We start from the raw sequence: 13,463 nt of genomic DNA, 5'->3' as shown, positions 1-13,463 counted from the left end.
TCAATAAGCTATTATTTTTCCTCAACAATATGGAATAATACCATGTGTTTTACAAAGATAATATAGATTTGCTAAGTTTAGATTGTACCTCCTGTCATTACGTATTTATCAGATATCAAAGTATGAATTTTATCATAATTGTTTGAGAAAAATATGCAGAAATTGAATAAAATAACATCAAACTAAATCAATGATATGGCGGGAAGTTCAGAGAACATGACAGATTGATATTCTGCCCCATCAGTCGAGACAATTGAACAACTTCCCTCTGAAAAAAAAAAAAAATCACGAAAAAAAAAAAAAACCCAAAGCCAACCCAGAACGAAAGCGTAGACAGGTAACGCATTTATAGCCGACTATATTTATATCTATAATTATATTCCATATTCGGATGATTTGCTTCATGAGAAGTGCATTTTGTTTTTAAGTGAGAGTTTTATCAACAAAATGACCTTTCTCTTTTCGTCATTCTATGGTTTCTCAGGGATGATTTGACCTTTAAGAACTATACGACGGATAGTCGTCAACCCTTTCCCTCACCATATCTTCATGTTGTTTATCGGTATTCTCTATCGGATTTATACAAGTCCAGGCAATATAGCAGACTGTTTTGGCAAAGGTCAGAGGATAGCGCAGATGATTACTTTACACTAAAAGTTTGGGCCAAAATGAAGATTTTGGTTCAAAATTATTTGATCATATCAAAATTCCTCGATGTTGACATTGCTTTTTCACATTCTATATTCTCGATTCAAATGAAAATAATGATTATTCCGCTGAATATCAAAATGGATTACAATACTGCTGTCAGCAGTATAATGAATAGAATCAACTTTACGAAGCTATACGTTAGATGGTAATAAATAATCCTGACTATTGTGAGACAGGCATGTGTGTGTGTGTGTGTGTGTGTGTGTGCGTGTATTTCTGATGTAGATTAAACATAGAAAATATGGGGCTGATATCACCTAGTCAACTTCTTTTCAGAATGAAATAACTGGAAGCTGGACTCTAACAATGATGATAATCAAGGCAATTTGAAACAATCACACACACACACACACACACACACACACACACACACACACATACACATACACACACGAAATAATAACTTAGATTAAAGCAATATAATAATATGAAAGGCACGAACGTCATCTTAGTAGTTCTGGATGGCTAGGTTTAAAGTCTAAACTCGGCCTTCCCGCATCACGCGAATTACGAATAAATCCCCGCAGGGCCCGCGCAGCTCGTTGATCGATACCCGTGTCGCCTGCACAGAATCCGATCTCGACGCGTGATACACCACATCGCGCCCTGGCGAGGGGAACGAAGATGAATAGTAGCATCGATTAGCATTTCCGCGTCGTCTGCTATTACGAGATGCCCGTTATTCGTTCATCATCGTATCACCGGTTCCGACCAGTGCGAAGGAAGTGTGAGTGTAGTGAGACAGTGAGACTAGAAACAAGCACTTCTGCTTCGTTTGTGCAAAGCCGATTGTTTTCCAGCGTGACCTACCTTTCAGGATTGCTTGCAGCTAATACGATGTCTAGTGTGAAAGTATCTGTCGGAATTTGTCATAGTTAATGTCTGTAGAAGATTTGAAGTTTTACAGTGGATTTTAATATACTTGTAGTCCTATATGCCATGAATTACATCAGTTGTGTAGGGACACCAGCAGTTCACTTTGACCGATAATCCACGGAGGTACTGCCTGATATCTCGTTGGATAGTCTTTAATAGTAACAATCATATTCTGACAGTTGGGAGGCTTTACAAGAAATAACTCTATCCAAAAAGCAAACAGGCATACGAACACTCATTCATGGACAAAAGGAACACATCCCCGCAAACGAGATTTATCCTTTTTAAATTCTTATTGTTAACACTGACGTATCGCTTGGCATTCAACTTGAGCTCAGTGATAACGTGTTCAACTTCTTGTGTTAGTGTTATATGATTTTGTTATACATGTACACGTAATATACATTTGTGCATCTGTCTGTGTGTGTGTGTGTCTGAGGGCGTGTGTTTGTGAGTGTGTGTTGTGTGTGTTTGTGTGTGTGTGTGTTAAGCTAGGCTGACACTTGCACGATTCTGTGGCACGCATTGGCACGACTCGAGTCGTGCCAATGCGCAAACTAGTCGTAAACTGGCGTGAAGTGTGCGTAAACCCGTCGTGACTGCGTGCCATGTCGGGACGAGAATTTTGAAATGTTCGAAATTTTGGTCACGACAAAATTTCGCGACCGGGTCGTGAACTCGTCGTGAACTCGTCGGGACGATGTGGGAGGATGCGTGCCAGTGCGTGGCAGTGCGCGCCATGTCACGACTGTCACGAACGGCCACGAATAGTTCACGAACAGCTCACGTCGAGTTCACGAGTAGTTCACGACATGTTTACGAGTTGGTGCGCGTCGCAGCGTGGCCGTGTCTTCCCACTGACATGGTCACGTGTACTTCACGCATTGATGGCACGAGCAGTTCACGACTAGTTCACGCACTTTACCAACAGTTTGCACATGGCACGAGCAGTTCACGAACAGTTCCCCTCACCCCCCCCCCCAAAAAAAACCCCACGAAATCCTTCGTTTCTTGCGTTTCTTTTCCGTTTCTCTTTCTTTTCGTTTCTTTTTTCGTTTACTTCTATTTCTTCGTTTCTTTGTTCTTTTTCTTTTTTGGGTGAGTGGGGGAATGGACTTCTTTTCTTTTATCATTCGTTTTCATTTCTCCTTTTCTCTTTCTTTTTTTCCTTTTCTTTTCCGTTTCTTTTTTCGTGTCTTTTTTCGTTTCTTCTTTTTTTCCTTTTTTTAAAGTTTCTTTTTCTTGTTTCTTTTCTTTTTTTTGGTTTCTGTTTTCTTTTTCTTTTCTTTTTTTTGGGGGGGAGTAGGGGAGGTGAGTTTTTTTTTCGTTGTCCTTCATTTTTTCGTTTCTTTCTTTTGTTTGTTTTCGTTTCTTTCTTTTGTTTGTTTTCGTTTCTTTTTCTTTTGTAGTTTCTTTTTCGTCTTTTTTGTTTCTTTTTCCTTTTTGGGGGGGGGGCGGGGAGGAGGAGTGGGGGAGGGGAGTTTTGTTGTTGTTTTTTCTTCTTTTTTGGGGAAGGGGGGTGGGGAATCATCTTTTCTCATTACTTCTTTTCAGTGTTTTAATTTTTTCTGACTTCCTTTATTTAATATCTTTTATTTTCTATTCCTTCATTATTTTTTTGTGGGGGGGGGGTCGTTTCTTTTATTTAAAAAATGGAACAACTGTGGATGCAGCTCATGGAGCTACTACCATTCTTTCTTGCCAAGGGACAGCACCAGCAGGGGACATGTAGTAATGTGACAGGTAGTCTCGCTGATCCTTTGCATCCTTCTGGGTATGATGGCCGGTTAGAGGCAGCAGCCCCTGTAGGTGTCGGTCAGTCCTCCATCCACCAGGGATCAGATAATGTGTGTCCAGATCTTCGCGGTCCACTTCTGAAATTGCGTGTGGGTATCTGATGAGAATGAGGTTGTGCAGGACACAGGCGCACATGGTGATCAGGTTGATGGTGTCGGGGTGCTGATGCATCGTCGTCAAGAAACAACGGAACCTTTGACACAAAATTCCAAAGGCATTCTCCACGACACGTCGGGCACGAGACAACCTGTAGCTGTATATGCGTTCTTGTAGGACCTGTGACCGATGGGAGAATGATTTCATCATCCAGGTTCGGAAAGCAAAGGCGTCATGCCCTACGAAGTGATAGGGCACTGGCTGGTCATCATTAGGGAGTGGTTCTGGTTGAGGCACTCCAGCTCTGTTCTCTTCTACAGCATCATGTAGGGAACAGTTACTCCATGTTCCTCCATCCGACGCACCACCCTCTGTCCCAACAACCACATAGAGGAACTTGTAGGTAGCATCTGCCACAGCCATCGGCACAATGCTGTGGAAGCCCTTGTAGTTGTAGTAGTTAGAGCCAGCATTTGGGTGGCTTCTTCATGGCGATGTGCTTGCCGTCCACAGCCCCCAGACAGTTGTGGTAGTTCCATCTGGCGCTGAACCTGGCAGCAACTTCCTTCCACTCCTCTTCAGTTTTGGGGCAGCGCGGCACTTCGTCCTTGTAGACCGCGATGATGGCTTTACATACCTCGGGTATGAACTTGCAGATGGTACTAGCTTCAATCCTGAAGCTGTATTGCAGACTTGGATAGGAATTTCCAGTGGCTAGGAAGCGGAGGGTGGCAGCCAGCTTGAGTCCAACTTGAAGCGATTCCCTCATGAAGGTGGACTGCTTCTGGAGGCGAGGGGTTAACTTCTCAACCATCTCTTGGAACAGGTCAGGTGTGATTCTAAGGTAATTTTTGTAGCCCCTTTGATCTTCCTTGTGGAGTTCAGTCAGTAGACTGTCATACTGTCCAAACTCGTGCCTTCTGGTCAACCATTCCCTGACCCACACTTTCCTTTGTGTCTTTCTTCGAGGTGGGGTTGCCTTTTCTTGCTCTTCTGCCTCTTCAAGCCTTTTCTGCTGCTCTTCAACAATGGCTAGAGCAGCTGCCAGGTATAGGCATCTTCTCTTCTCTGCAATGATTGTGTCTCTGGCATTCAGCATGTTGTCTCTTCCACAGCCAATCCAAAAATGACCAGGGGTTTGGGAGGCCCCCTTTTTATATGGCATGCCCAAGTCGGCACGACACCGTCCGAATTGCGCAAACTCGTCGTGCCAATGCGGGAAGTGTGTAAAACTATGCGCAAACTATGCGCTTGCAAACTATGCGCAAACTATAAGCGTGAACTCGTCGTGCCAGTTCGTGTCAATGTGGACACTGATGGGCACGCATTCGTGAACTATTCGTGAACTCGTCGTGAACTCGTCGTGAACTATGCGTAAACTAGTCGTGAACAGTGCGGGAGCCTCCCAGTTCGTGCCCCAAAATGGCACGACTTGCCACGACAAAATCGTGGCCAAAAGTCGTGCAAGTGTCAGCCTAGCTTTAGGGACATTGTGATGTTTCACTACTTTCCCCAAAGCAGAGCGTGGACAGTCGATATGAATATGCAAATGAGTAAGTTGATGTAATCGTCTCACAACTTCCAATACAGTTTGCACACAAAACCTTGAAATTTACAATGCCTTTTTTTCTGTTCAAACACAATTTATTCCTCAGTCTCAAATCCTAACGTATCTGACTGATCATTATCTTTAAGTTATTCAGGCAAGAATACAATTTCTTTTACACTTTAATAGCAAAAAAAAAATGAATTTTCATCATCTTTTTATTTTGTACAAGATCAATGGAAAATTGTGTGATGATGACGTTTATCACCAACTCACACATAAGCATATTGACATCAAGTGTTCCAGAATTGTTTGGCAAAGATTGGCAATATTTCAAAATGTCAGATAACTTCCCCAATATACGTATCCCATTTTGATAAAATCTCCATTGTTGTTGTTTTTAGTTTTTTGTAAAGCAGTGAGATCAGGTATGTTTAAGAGGCCCCATTTCATTTCTTCAAATTCCTTTGCACTCTCTTCACTTTCATCTCTAATAAATTTTGGAAGGATAATGCTACTACTTTGAAAGTTGTCATTGTGTTAATGTGTTAATAAAGCATGTTCAATTTCAGCTTAATCTAATAATCCCTTCATTGTTGTTGCTCCGATGGTTTACATCCTGCTTTTTTTCCTATTCATCGCACAGCTAGCAAGATTTGTTACAGATAAAAGGCATTGTTTACCATCGGCAGCAGTGATTTAAAGAAATGTTCAAGTTATTACACGTGATGCACATGTGTAGGTCAGTTGTATCACAAAATATCCTATCATATAAGAATTTTGCAATAAAGCCTAAAATATAAGGAGATATCAGTATTTTTCTTAATAAACGGTAACTGTAGACGGTGTAGTCTGGAAACATTTTTATTATAACTATTGTTCACACTTTGTATATTTTGTATACTTAACATTGATCTCACAGACTCAAATTTTTACAGTGGTTGTTTCTATCCGTAACTCACATTTTAGAACTATTTTAAAGCACTAATGCTGGGTTTTTGTTTCATGTGCAAATGGTAAGTTATGCCTTTAATCGCTTGAATAGACCCTGTACTTCAGAGCCTCTTTTCTCATGTCCATTTGAATTGAGTTATACAGCATTTTAAAGCTTAGAGTCTGCTCTTTGAGAATCTGCATATCTGGCGACTTTTTGTTGATTTGTGATGCAGGGTCACAAATGATGATGACCATTCTCGTGAGCACCATTACGTTGTTGGAAGGCCGAAATAGAAAAAAAAAGGAAGAACCTATTACAAAATTCTGAATTTAAACAACCAATGAAACAATAAACGAATGATATTCGTTTCACTGGTGTCAATGAATGGAATGCTATTGATGGTGATCTTAATTCTAGTACATTGTACCACACTTTCCAGGTTTAAAGTTCTATATAAACAAAGTGTATTTAGACAGATGGTATCCATGACTGACTAGACTTCCTTTCTTCCTCTGCGTTTCTTTCTCTCATCTCTCATTCTCTGTGCACTTAGGATGGATGTGTGAGTATGTGTGTGTGTGTGTGTGTGTGTGTGTGTGTGTGTGTGTGCCAACAAAGTAAGGTAAATCTTTGTTTTTGTTAACTGAGGAATTATGCACATATATGTGTTATTTCAATTTGGACTGGTCTTGTGTATGCTTTGGTCGATATAACAAGTGTTGGTTGAATGTATTTTACCTTTTTTGTTTGAGGGCTCCAGCTGCAAGCACAGATTGCTTCTTAGGAGTCCTGACATGTATTTGTTTCTTTGTAATGACTTGTATATTGTTAAATATTTTGCCAAATAAAAATGAAATGAAATGACATGCCATGATAAGATGTTGTCTTGTTTGTCTTTGTATCAATGGCGTATTGTAGCACTTATCATGAAAGCGTGCCAACAACTTACCCGCGACAAAAGAGCAATGGTATGACCATCTTGTGTAGATTGCAAATAATTCCACCCAAACACCTCTGACCTACTACGACGCTTGGACCATTGTAAGAGGTTTCACAAAGAGACTTATCGATTTTTTTTTCGCAGGCGCTAATCGTGTTGGCATTTGGAACTGCCGATATGTTTTGTGTAGTGCAGAGACTGGAAAAAGGAAAAAGGAACTTTTAATTTTGTGCTTGTTTGCAAGACTATTTGGCGGCTCAGCGCGCAAGCCAAGAGTCGTTCGCCCCGCATGCTCCTTTTCAATTTATGTGCGAATAAAATGAAATAAATTTCCTTCTCATTAAAGAGAGATGACTTAAATGAGGGGGCAGGTGTTATGTAATAAACCAACCACTGTGCTGCTGACACACCGCATCAATTTGAATGCTTCTGGAAGGGGGGGGGGGGGAGATCCCACTTTAACTGGACAGCGCGACCCGAATGCATGATACAATTTGGAATCGTGCTAATGAGTTCGCCTCCTAAACGGGAGTTAAATTGTCGATAAATAATGCTAGAGTGTGGCCGAAGTCACTCATTTCGTTGGCATTATAGAGGTTTGCCTTATCCGTCTATTCTCCTCATCCATCGGGGTTTGCATAGTAAAGGGTGTGTGCAGGGAGACGCAGTTTTGAAACCCTTTGATATTCTACATAATACTGCATTATGTGACTTGATCAATTTATACATGTCCTAATCATACATCCGTATAAGCTTGAGTGTCATTCATACTGCAGGAGAAGGGTCTGACGCGGTGTCAGGCGATAATCAGAAAGTCGGAAAACTCAAGATGTTATATAATGGCATCAATTCAACATTTTTAAACAGTCAATTTGTATAGGACATATCTATATTTCGTGAGAAATGTGCCCTGGCGAACGGAACAAATAATTATAGAAAAAATGTTCCATTAAAGTGGATTCCTCTTTTATATGTTAACTCTGAACGCAGTGAAGTTGCAAGAGATCGTTCCAATGCATTTCTGAAGATGTGAAATCATACTCAAAACAATTCTCACGTGTTTGTTTGTTTGTTTGTTTGTTTTTTGACCCAAAGTTCCCCTGCAAGAAAAAAAAATGATTATACCCAAGCATTGCTAATTTAACAAACTAGGAGATACAGTGACGTACAACAATTAATGAAAAGCGACTAGCGATGATTCATATTACGAAGAAAGATCTAGGGAAACGACCGATCCATTCATCTTCTCTCTTTGACGTAAGGATAGAAACTGGACCGGACAAAAAAACAACAACATAGAATAGATAAGTATATTGTATATAAACTACTGATGGGGCTACCCTGAGTAAAGAATAATGAATAAATAAATGAATGAATATTATACCTATGTTATTATCATTATTATTATCATCATTATATACCTGGCGTGACTTTGTACAGGTAGTTTAACATTAATTTTCACGCTGTGCTAGTTTATCGCAGACATCAAGAAAAAGGATAACAGGAACTTAACAAAAGCTGGCTTCAAAACCCACTATACGCAGGGATGGTAATGTGCGTATGTGTGGGTAATTCTATTACTGAGTATCGCTCATTGATTTTTAATGGTTGTAACAGAGTAGTAAATGTCCAGATAATTTAAGCACGGAAGACACAAAATCAGTGGCGGCGATTTCATGTAATGAGTGGGTGAGGGAGATGGAAACACCGAAGGCGAAACAATTATACCTTCGCGGGGGAAAATAACGCCCGAAGATACATGAATACATTCATGGCCGTGAGCAGGATTTTTCTTTTTTTTCCGGGATGGGGGGGGGGGGGGGGGGGGGACGCAAGAGAGGGAGTATCCCCATGGCACATGAGGGAGCTTTTGCATTTTTAGAATTGAATTTGTAACTGAAAAAGGGCGCGCGCCACGGGACTCGTATTTTTTTATCATGATCTGTACACAATTCATAAAAAGATCTTCAATTTCGATATGAGTTCTTTTGGTAAAACAATGTACATTGAGAATCTGGTCGGAGAAAAAAAGTTTGTGTGCATTTATTAACAGTTCAGGATGAGACTTTCTGGTACTTTTTTTTTAAAACTCAACGATTATTGAGCTGACACCCTTTATAATAGGACAAGTTATCGTTTCTGCAGTGATTACCATACTTTTGTTCTTCGAAGCGTTGGAGAAAGAGGGAGAGAGAGGGGGGTGTGGAGAAGGAGAGAGAGAGAGAGAGAGAGAAAGAGAGAAGAGGAGGGAAAGAGAGAATAGTGAATACTTTTTGAATATTTTTTTCATATACCGATATCTCTCTCTGTTTCATTTTCATATTACATGACACTTGCCAAAATACAAAGAGATGGAAGGCCTGAAATGAAAACACTAATGACACGAAAAACCTATAGATCCTGTGGATGACAGTCTTGTGGATTGTGCCATGACAACTTGAGTAAAAAAAAGTATTTATCCACTTGACTTGAATGACTTTAAGGAGTGCATCGTAGCGGTAGGGCATGGGGCTTTCAACGTCTGACACGTAAATGTGTTGGCAGAAGCTTTACCTATTGATGAACTGATGAATGCTTACGAGGGTACAAAGCTTTGGCTCACCAGCCTAACATACAATATTCGTGACTGAAGAAGACATCTGATTGGCCTATTTCTTCCTGGCCACGGACAGACTCCAATTTAACAGCCAATCATAATTAGTGGTCAGCGTAATTACGCTCCCCCTTGGGAATGCATGCATGCATGCATCTGTGCTTAGTGTGTGTGTATTTTTTCCCTTACGTCCCGCACTCGCTTTTGAGCAAGGCGTCCCGGTGCCTGTTGCTTCCACATTAAAGATTTTGTTTGGTGCTAGCTCCGCTTTCTCCCACACACAGATCGCAATTTCCGACTTGGTCGGGAATGTAAATACCTCCAGATAGACAGGATTGCAATCTTCCGCGGGCAAGAAGCTGCTAATAAATCTTCGTTGTCTCCTCTCGGCTTGAACGTTCGATCGACCATCCATTTGATGGTTGAATGGTTTTCGGCGCTCATTCCTTCGTCTCCTACTTGGGCATTGTGCATAAATATTTATATTTCACAGAAAATGGACAGGGTAATGTGCTCCTGAATGTGCAGAAAATCGAAGGGACATTCCGCCACGGTGCATCGGTCAGAATCGCGTCCATTCGCAAGCGAGCGTGACGCTGGGACATGTGATTCTTGGTCATAATCCTTGTCATCACCTGTGGACGAGTTTGTGCATTCGGACATACACCAACTAGTGGTGACACCTTTTTTTTTCCTGCTGAGGTATACTCCTAAAGGCTTAAAGACGAGACATATTCAGTAAATTAATTTAGGATCCTCTTCTTGCTTGGACATCTCCTGGTCATAAGGTGAGTACCATTTTGGATAATGTATCCACATCTAGATGAGATAACATTTAATGGCGCATTATCATCTAATACAATTCCCAACTCTGTTAGCAGGTGTTTCAAGGCATTTGGAATTGTTAAAGTCGTAACGTTTTCAAATGCGACATGTGTACAAATACACAAGAGTACAACCACTGCGGATACACATGGATATTACTATAGTCGGGGGCCTAAGGGCATAGTATAGGGTGTTTGGTTCAAATTCTTCCAAAAGCAGCAAATTTGGCCCAAAGGTCACCTATATCATACTCGTACATTTTCAATCTTTTTTTTTTTTTGGATGGGCGCCATGACTGGCGCCTCCTGGGGCGGCCACATTGGTTAAATTCAATATGGCCGCCATCCAGATTAAATGTCAATTGTAATTACAAAACTGAAAGGACTTGTATTAGAAAAATATTTCAACTGAGGAGGGGGTTTGGTGTTAGAGAATGTGATCCTGATATCATTTCAACAATTGAAGGTCAAAATCATCTCAAAAGGTCTCTTTCAAGGTCAAGTTTTGGTTCAAATCAGGCAATTTGGGGATTTTTTTATGACCTATTTAGGTATCTAACATTCTTCGGCTGAATAAGAGGAACTCCTATTTGCCGCAATTGTCTTCTTTTATACTCTATACTCCGTAACAATTGGACTTTTTTTCCCCTTTATATGTATTATATGTTATGTATAAATGCTGCAAGCACATCAAGCTATATGCTCGTACGTTCAAGCTATAGCCCTTCTGTATTATTTATTGTACCCCATGGACACTTGTTATACAACATTGTAAACAATGTATATTATGTATGATTATGTATAATACTATCAACAATGTGTGTACACTGTAAAAACATCGGTGTTAGATTTAACACCACGGGTGTTAAATCTAACACCGATCAAACTTCAATAAAGGACCACACCCACAGGTGTAGAAAATGCACTGTGATGGTGTTGAAAAGTGTTCACCTGACACTTCGTGGTGTTAATTTGACACTGTACCTGGTGTTATTTTGACACTGTACTGGTATTAATTCAAAAATGACACCACATGGTGTTGATTTGATATTTGTTGGTGTTAATATCAATGGTTTAACACCCGTCCAGCTTCAATAAGAGACCACACCAGCTGGTGTTACTGTGGTGTAAATTTATTTTCACATTTTTTTTCAAAAATCTAGTATTTTAATGTAAAATTCTTGATCGTCTTGTTTAAATTAAAAATCAACAAGAAGTGCAGTTACTAAGAAACTCTTTAAAAAAATAGTTTAAAATTTGGAAATGACACCCGGGGGAGGTGTTAATTTAACACCAGAAATGAGCACCGAAAATTTAACACCAGCTCGGTGTTCACTATTTAACACCGGACTTTTTGCAGTGTAGGGCCTACATGTACAATGATAATGCAGAAACCAATCAATCAAATCAAATCAAATCAAATGCATCTCGATAGGATTAATGTCTGCGCCTTTTGTGTGTGTGTGTGTAAAAACACCAATAACTCGGATTTGAGTGATTTTTCGAACCCCGCGCTCCCCCTCTCTCACTAAAGGATAGGGCAGTACACTTAGAGTGAATTAACTCAATACATTACACAGAAGTACATTATGTTATACTACAGAGTACACACATTATACATGTCTCCACGGCGCCTGAGTGTTATTATTGTGTGAGAGTTGTACATGATATATAAAAGAGAGTAGGAATGACTTTAATTTACGTTTGAAGACATTTGAAAAGATGCAGTCTGAGTTATTTCAAGAGGCAAATCATCCTACGTTAGAAGCATCGTGATGAAAAATGTTAGCAGTATGTTCTGTTTCCTGGTAAATAGTGCGGAAAAGAAAGAAAAAAGAGAATAGGACTGAAAATAGACTCCCCGATTGATGGGATGACAATGGGGAGGGAAGATCTCGCTCTGTATCACAATTGATGTCTAAGGTGGAGGGTGGAGGGGTGGAGGTGGGTGAGAGGTAGAAAGACTCGCCTTCCAAGGAGCAGACAAACTCCTATTATCTTCTTCATGCCATCTCGGTATCTGAAAAACAGTTCATTTTTTTTTTCAACTATACATTTTGCAGTCTCCTGCGCTGTACCTCGTTCGACCTTCGCTACCAGGGACCTTTGATATAGACATAATAATTATATACAAACGGCGGGTATAAATACCCGACCATCATTATAACAGCATTCCGTGCTGCTATTTGGGCTTTGCTCAGTAAGCAGACGGCAGAAGTCATTGATCGAAACTCTGATAGAGCCGCATTCAGTTTAATTTTGTTCTGTAATTTTTTTGGTGTTAATACTGGCAGAACGAAACAAAGTTCAACTCCACAACTTCAGGATTTTTTTTTTCATCCCGTATTGATACACAAACACGCATATAATGTAACACTACACATTATACACATTTTCATCTCCAAGAATATTTTGCGATAACACCAAACATCTGTTGTTGTTTTTCCACCTTGCATTGGGTACTCTCACTTCTCATTGTAGATGTAAATGAACGCTCGAATGGTGATTGTAAACTTGACAATGTCTGAGAACTTTCAGTTGCATACGTGGTCTATACAGTCGGCAATACTAAGTCTTATGCCCTGTACTTGCTGACAAAAAGTGAGTCATCGCCGAAAGTGCGACATGTAGAACATTAGGATGATGTCGGCGGTCATCCGGAATTATTCGTCCGTCTTGATACCTTTCTATGTCTATGGGTGGCGCTGACCCTTTGCTCAGGATTCGAAGGATTTGGCGGAGAAGTTGGAACTCATAATGTTTCCACGGCCCATAACATGTTGTTTTTAATAACCCTTTAAAATAGAAAGGAATGTTTCGTGTTTTGTCAGTGATGGTACATGCTGCGACCTCGTACTTATTTATCACATGTCTGTGCTCCCTCAGCTACAAGGTAATTCAGTTCTTTTTGGTAGCGACTATTCGAGCACACTGGAATTAACAATTAATGTGTCGTATGAGATACATATTGTATAACTTTCCTTATTGGAAGGAGAGTAGTGCAGGATATACACACATTTCCTGAAATGAGAGTAACAGATGACAACTTAGCCCCGATCAGTGAACAGGCCCTGTCCTACACCATCGCTTCGGAAAAGTAAAAGTAAAAACAAAGTAAGTAAGGAGGAATAAAAGTAACAATT

General features: G+C 40.3%; 1 protein-coding gene across 1 annotated transcript; it reads right to left on the bottom strand.

Moving 5' to 3' along the window:
- Nucleotides 1-3,261: 3,261 nt before the first annotated feature.
- On the bottom strand, nt 3,262-3,903 carry LOC139745384 (uncharacterized). Its single transcript, XM_071655777.1, has one exon. It carries the CDS (start codon nt 3,901-3,903, stop codon nt 3,262-3,264), a length of 642 nt encoding a protein of 213 aa, XP_071511878.1.
- Between the last annotated feature and the right edge of the window lie 9,560 nt (nt 3,904-13,463).

This window comes from Diadema antillarum, unplaced genomic scaffold (genome assembly GCF_040938485.1).
Source record: "Diadema antillarum isolate AM-2024a unplaced genomic scaffold, OU_Dant_1.0 seq00001262_RagTag, whole genome shotgun sequence".
In the NCBI taxonomy this organism is placed as follows: Eukaryota; Metazoa; Echinodermata; class Echinoidea; order Diadematoida; family Diadematidae; genus Diadema; species Diadema antillarum.
This window is presented reverse-complemented; position numbering and strand designations above follow the sequence as displayed.

Bases quoted from the DNA above. Each gene is read 5' to 3' on its own strand.
- LOC139745384 (XM_071655777.1), bottom strand. From the start codon at position 3,903: ATGGCTGTGGCAGATGCTACCTACAAGTTCCTCTATGTGGTTGTTGGG.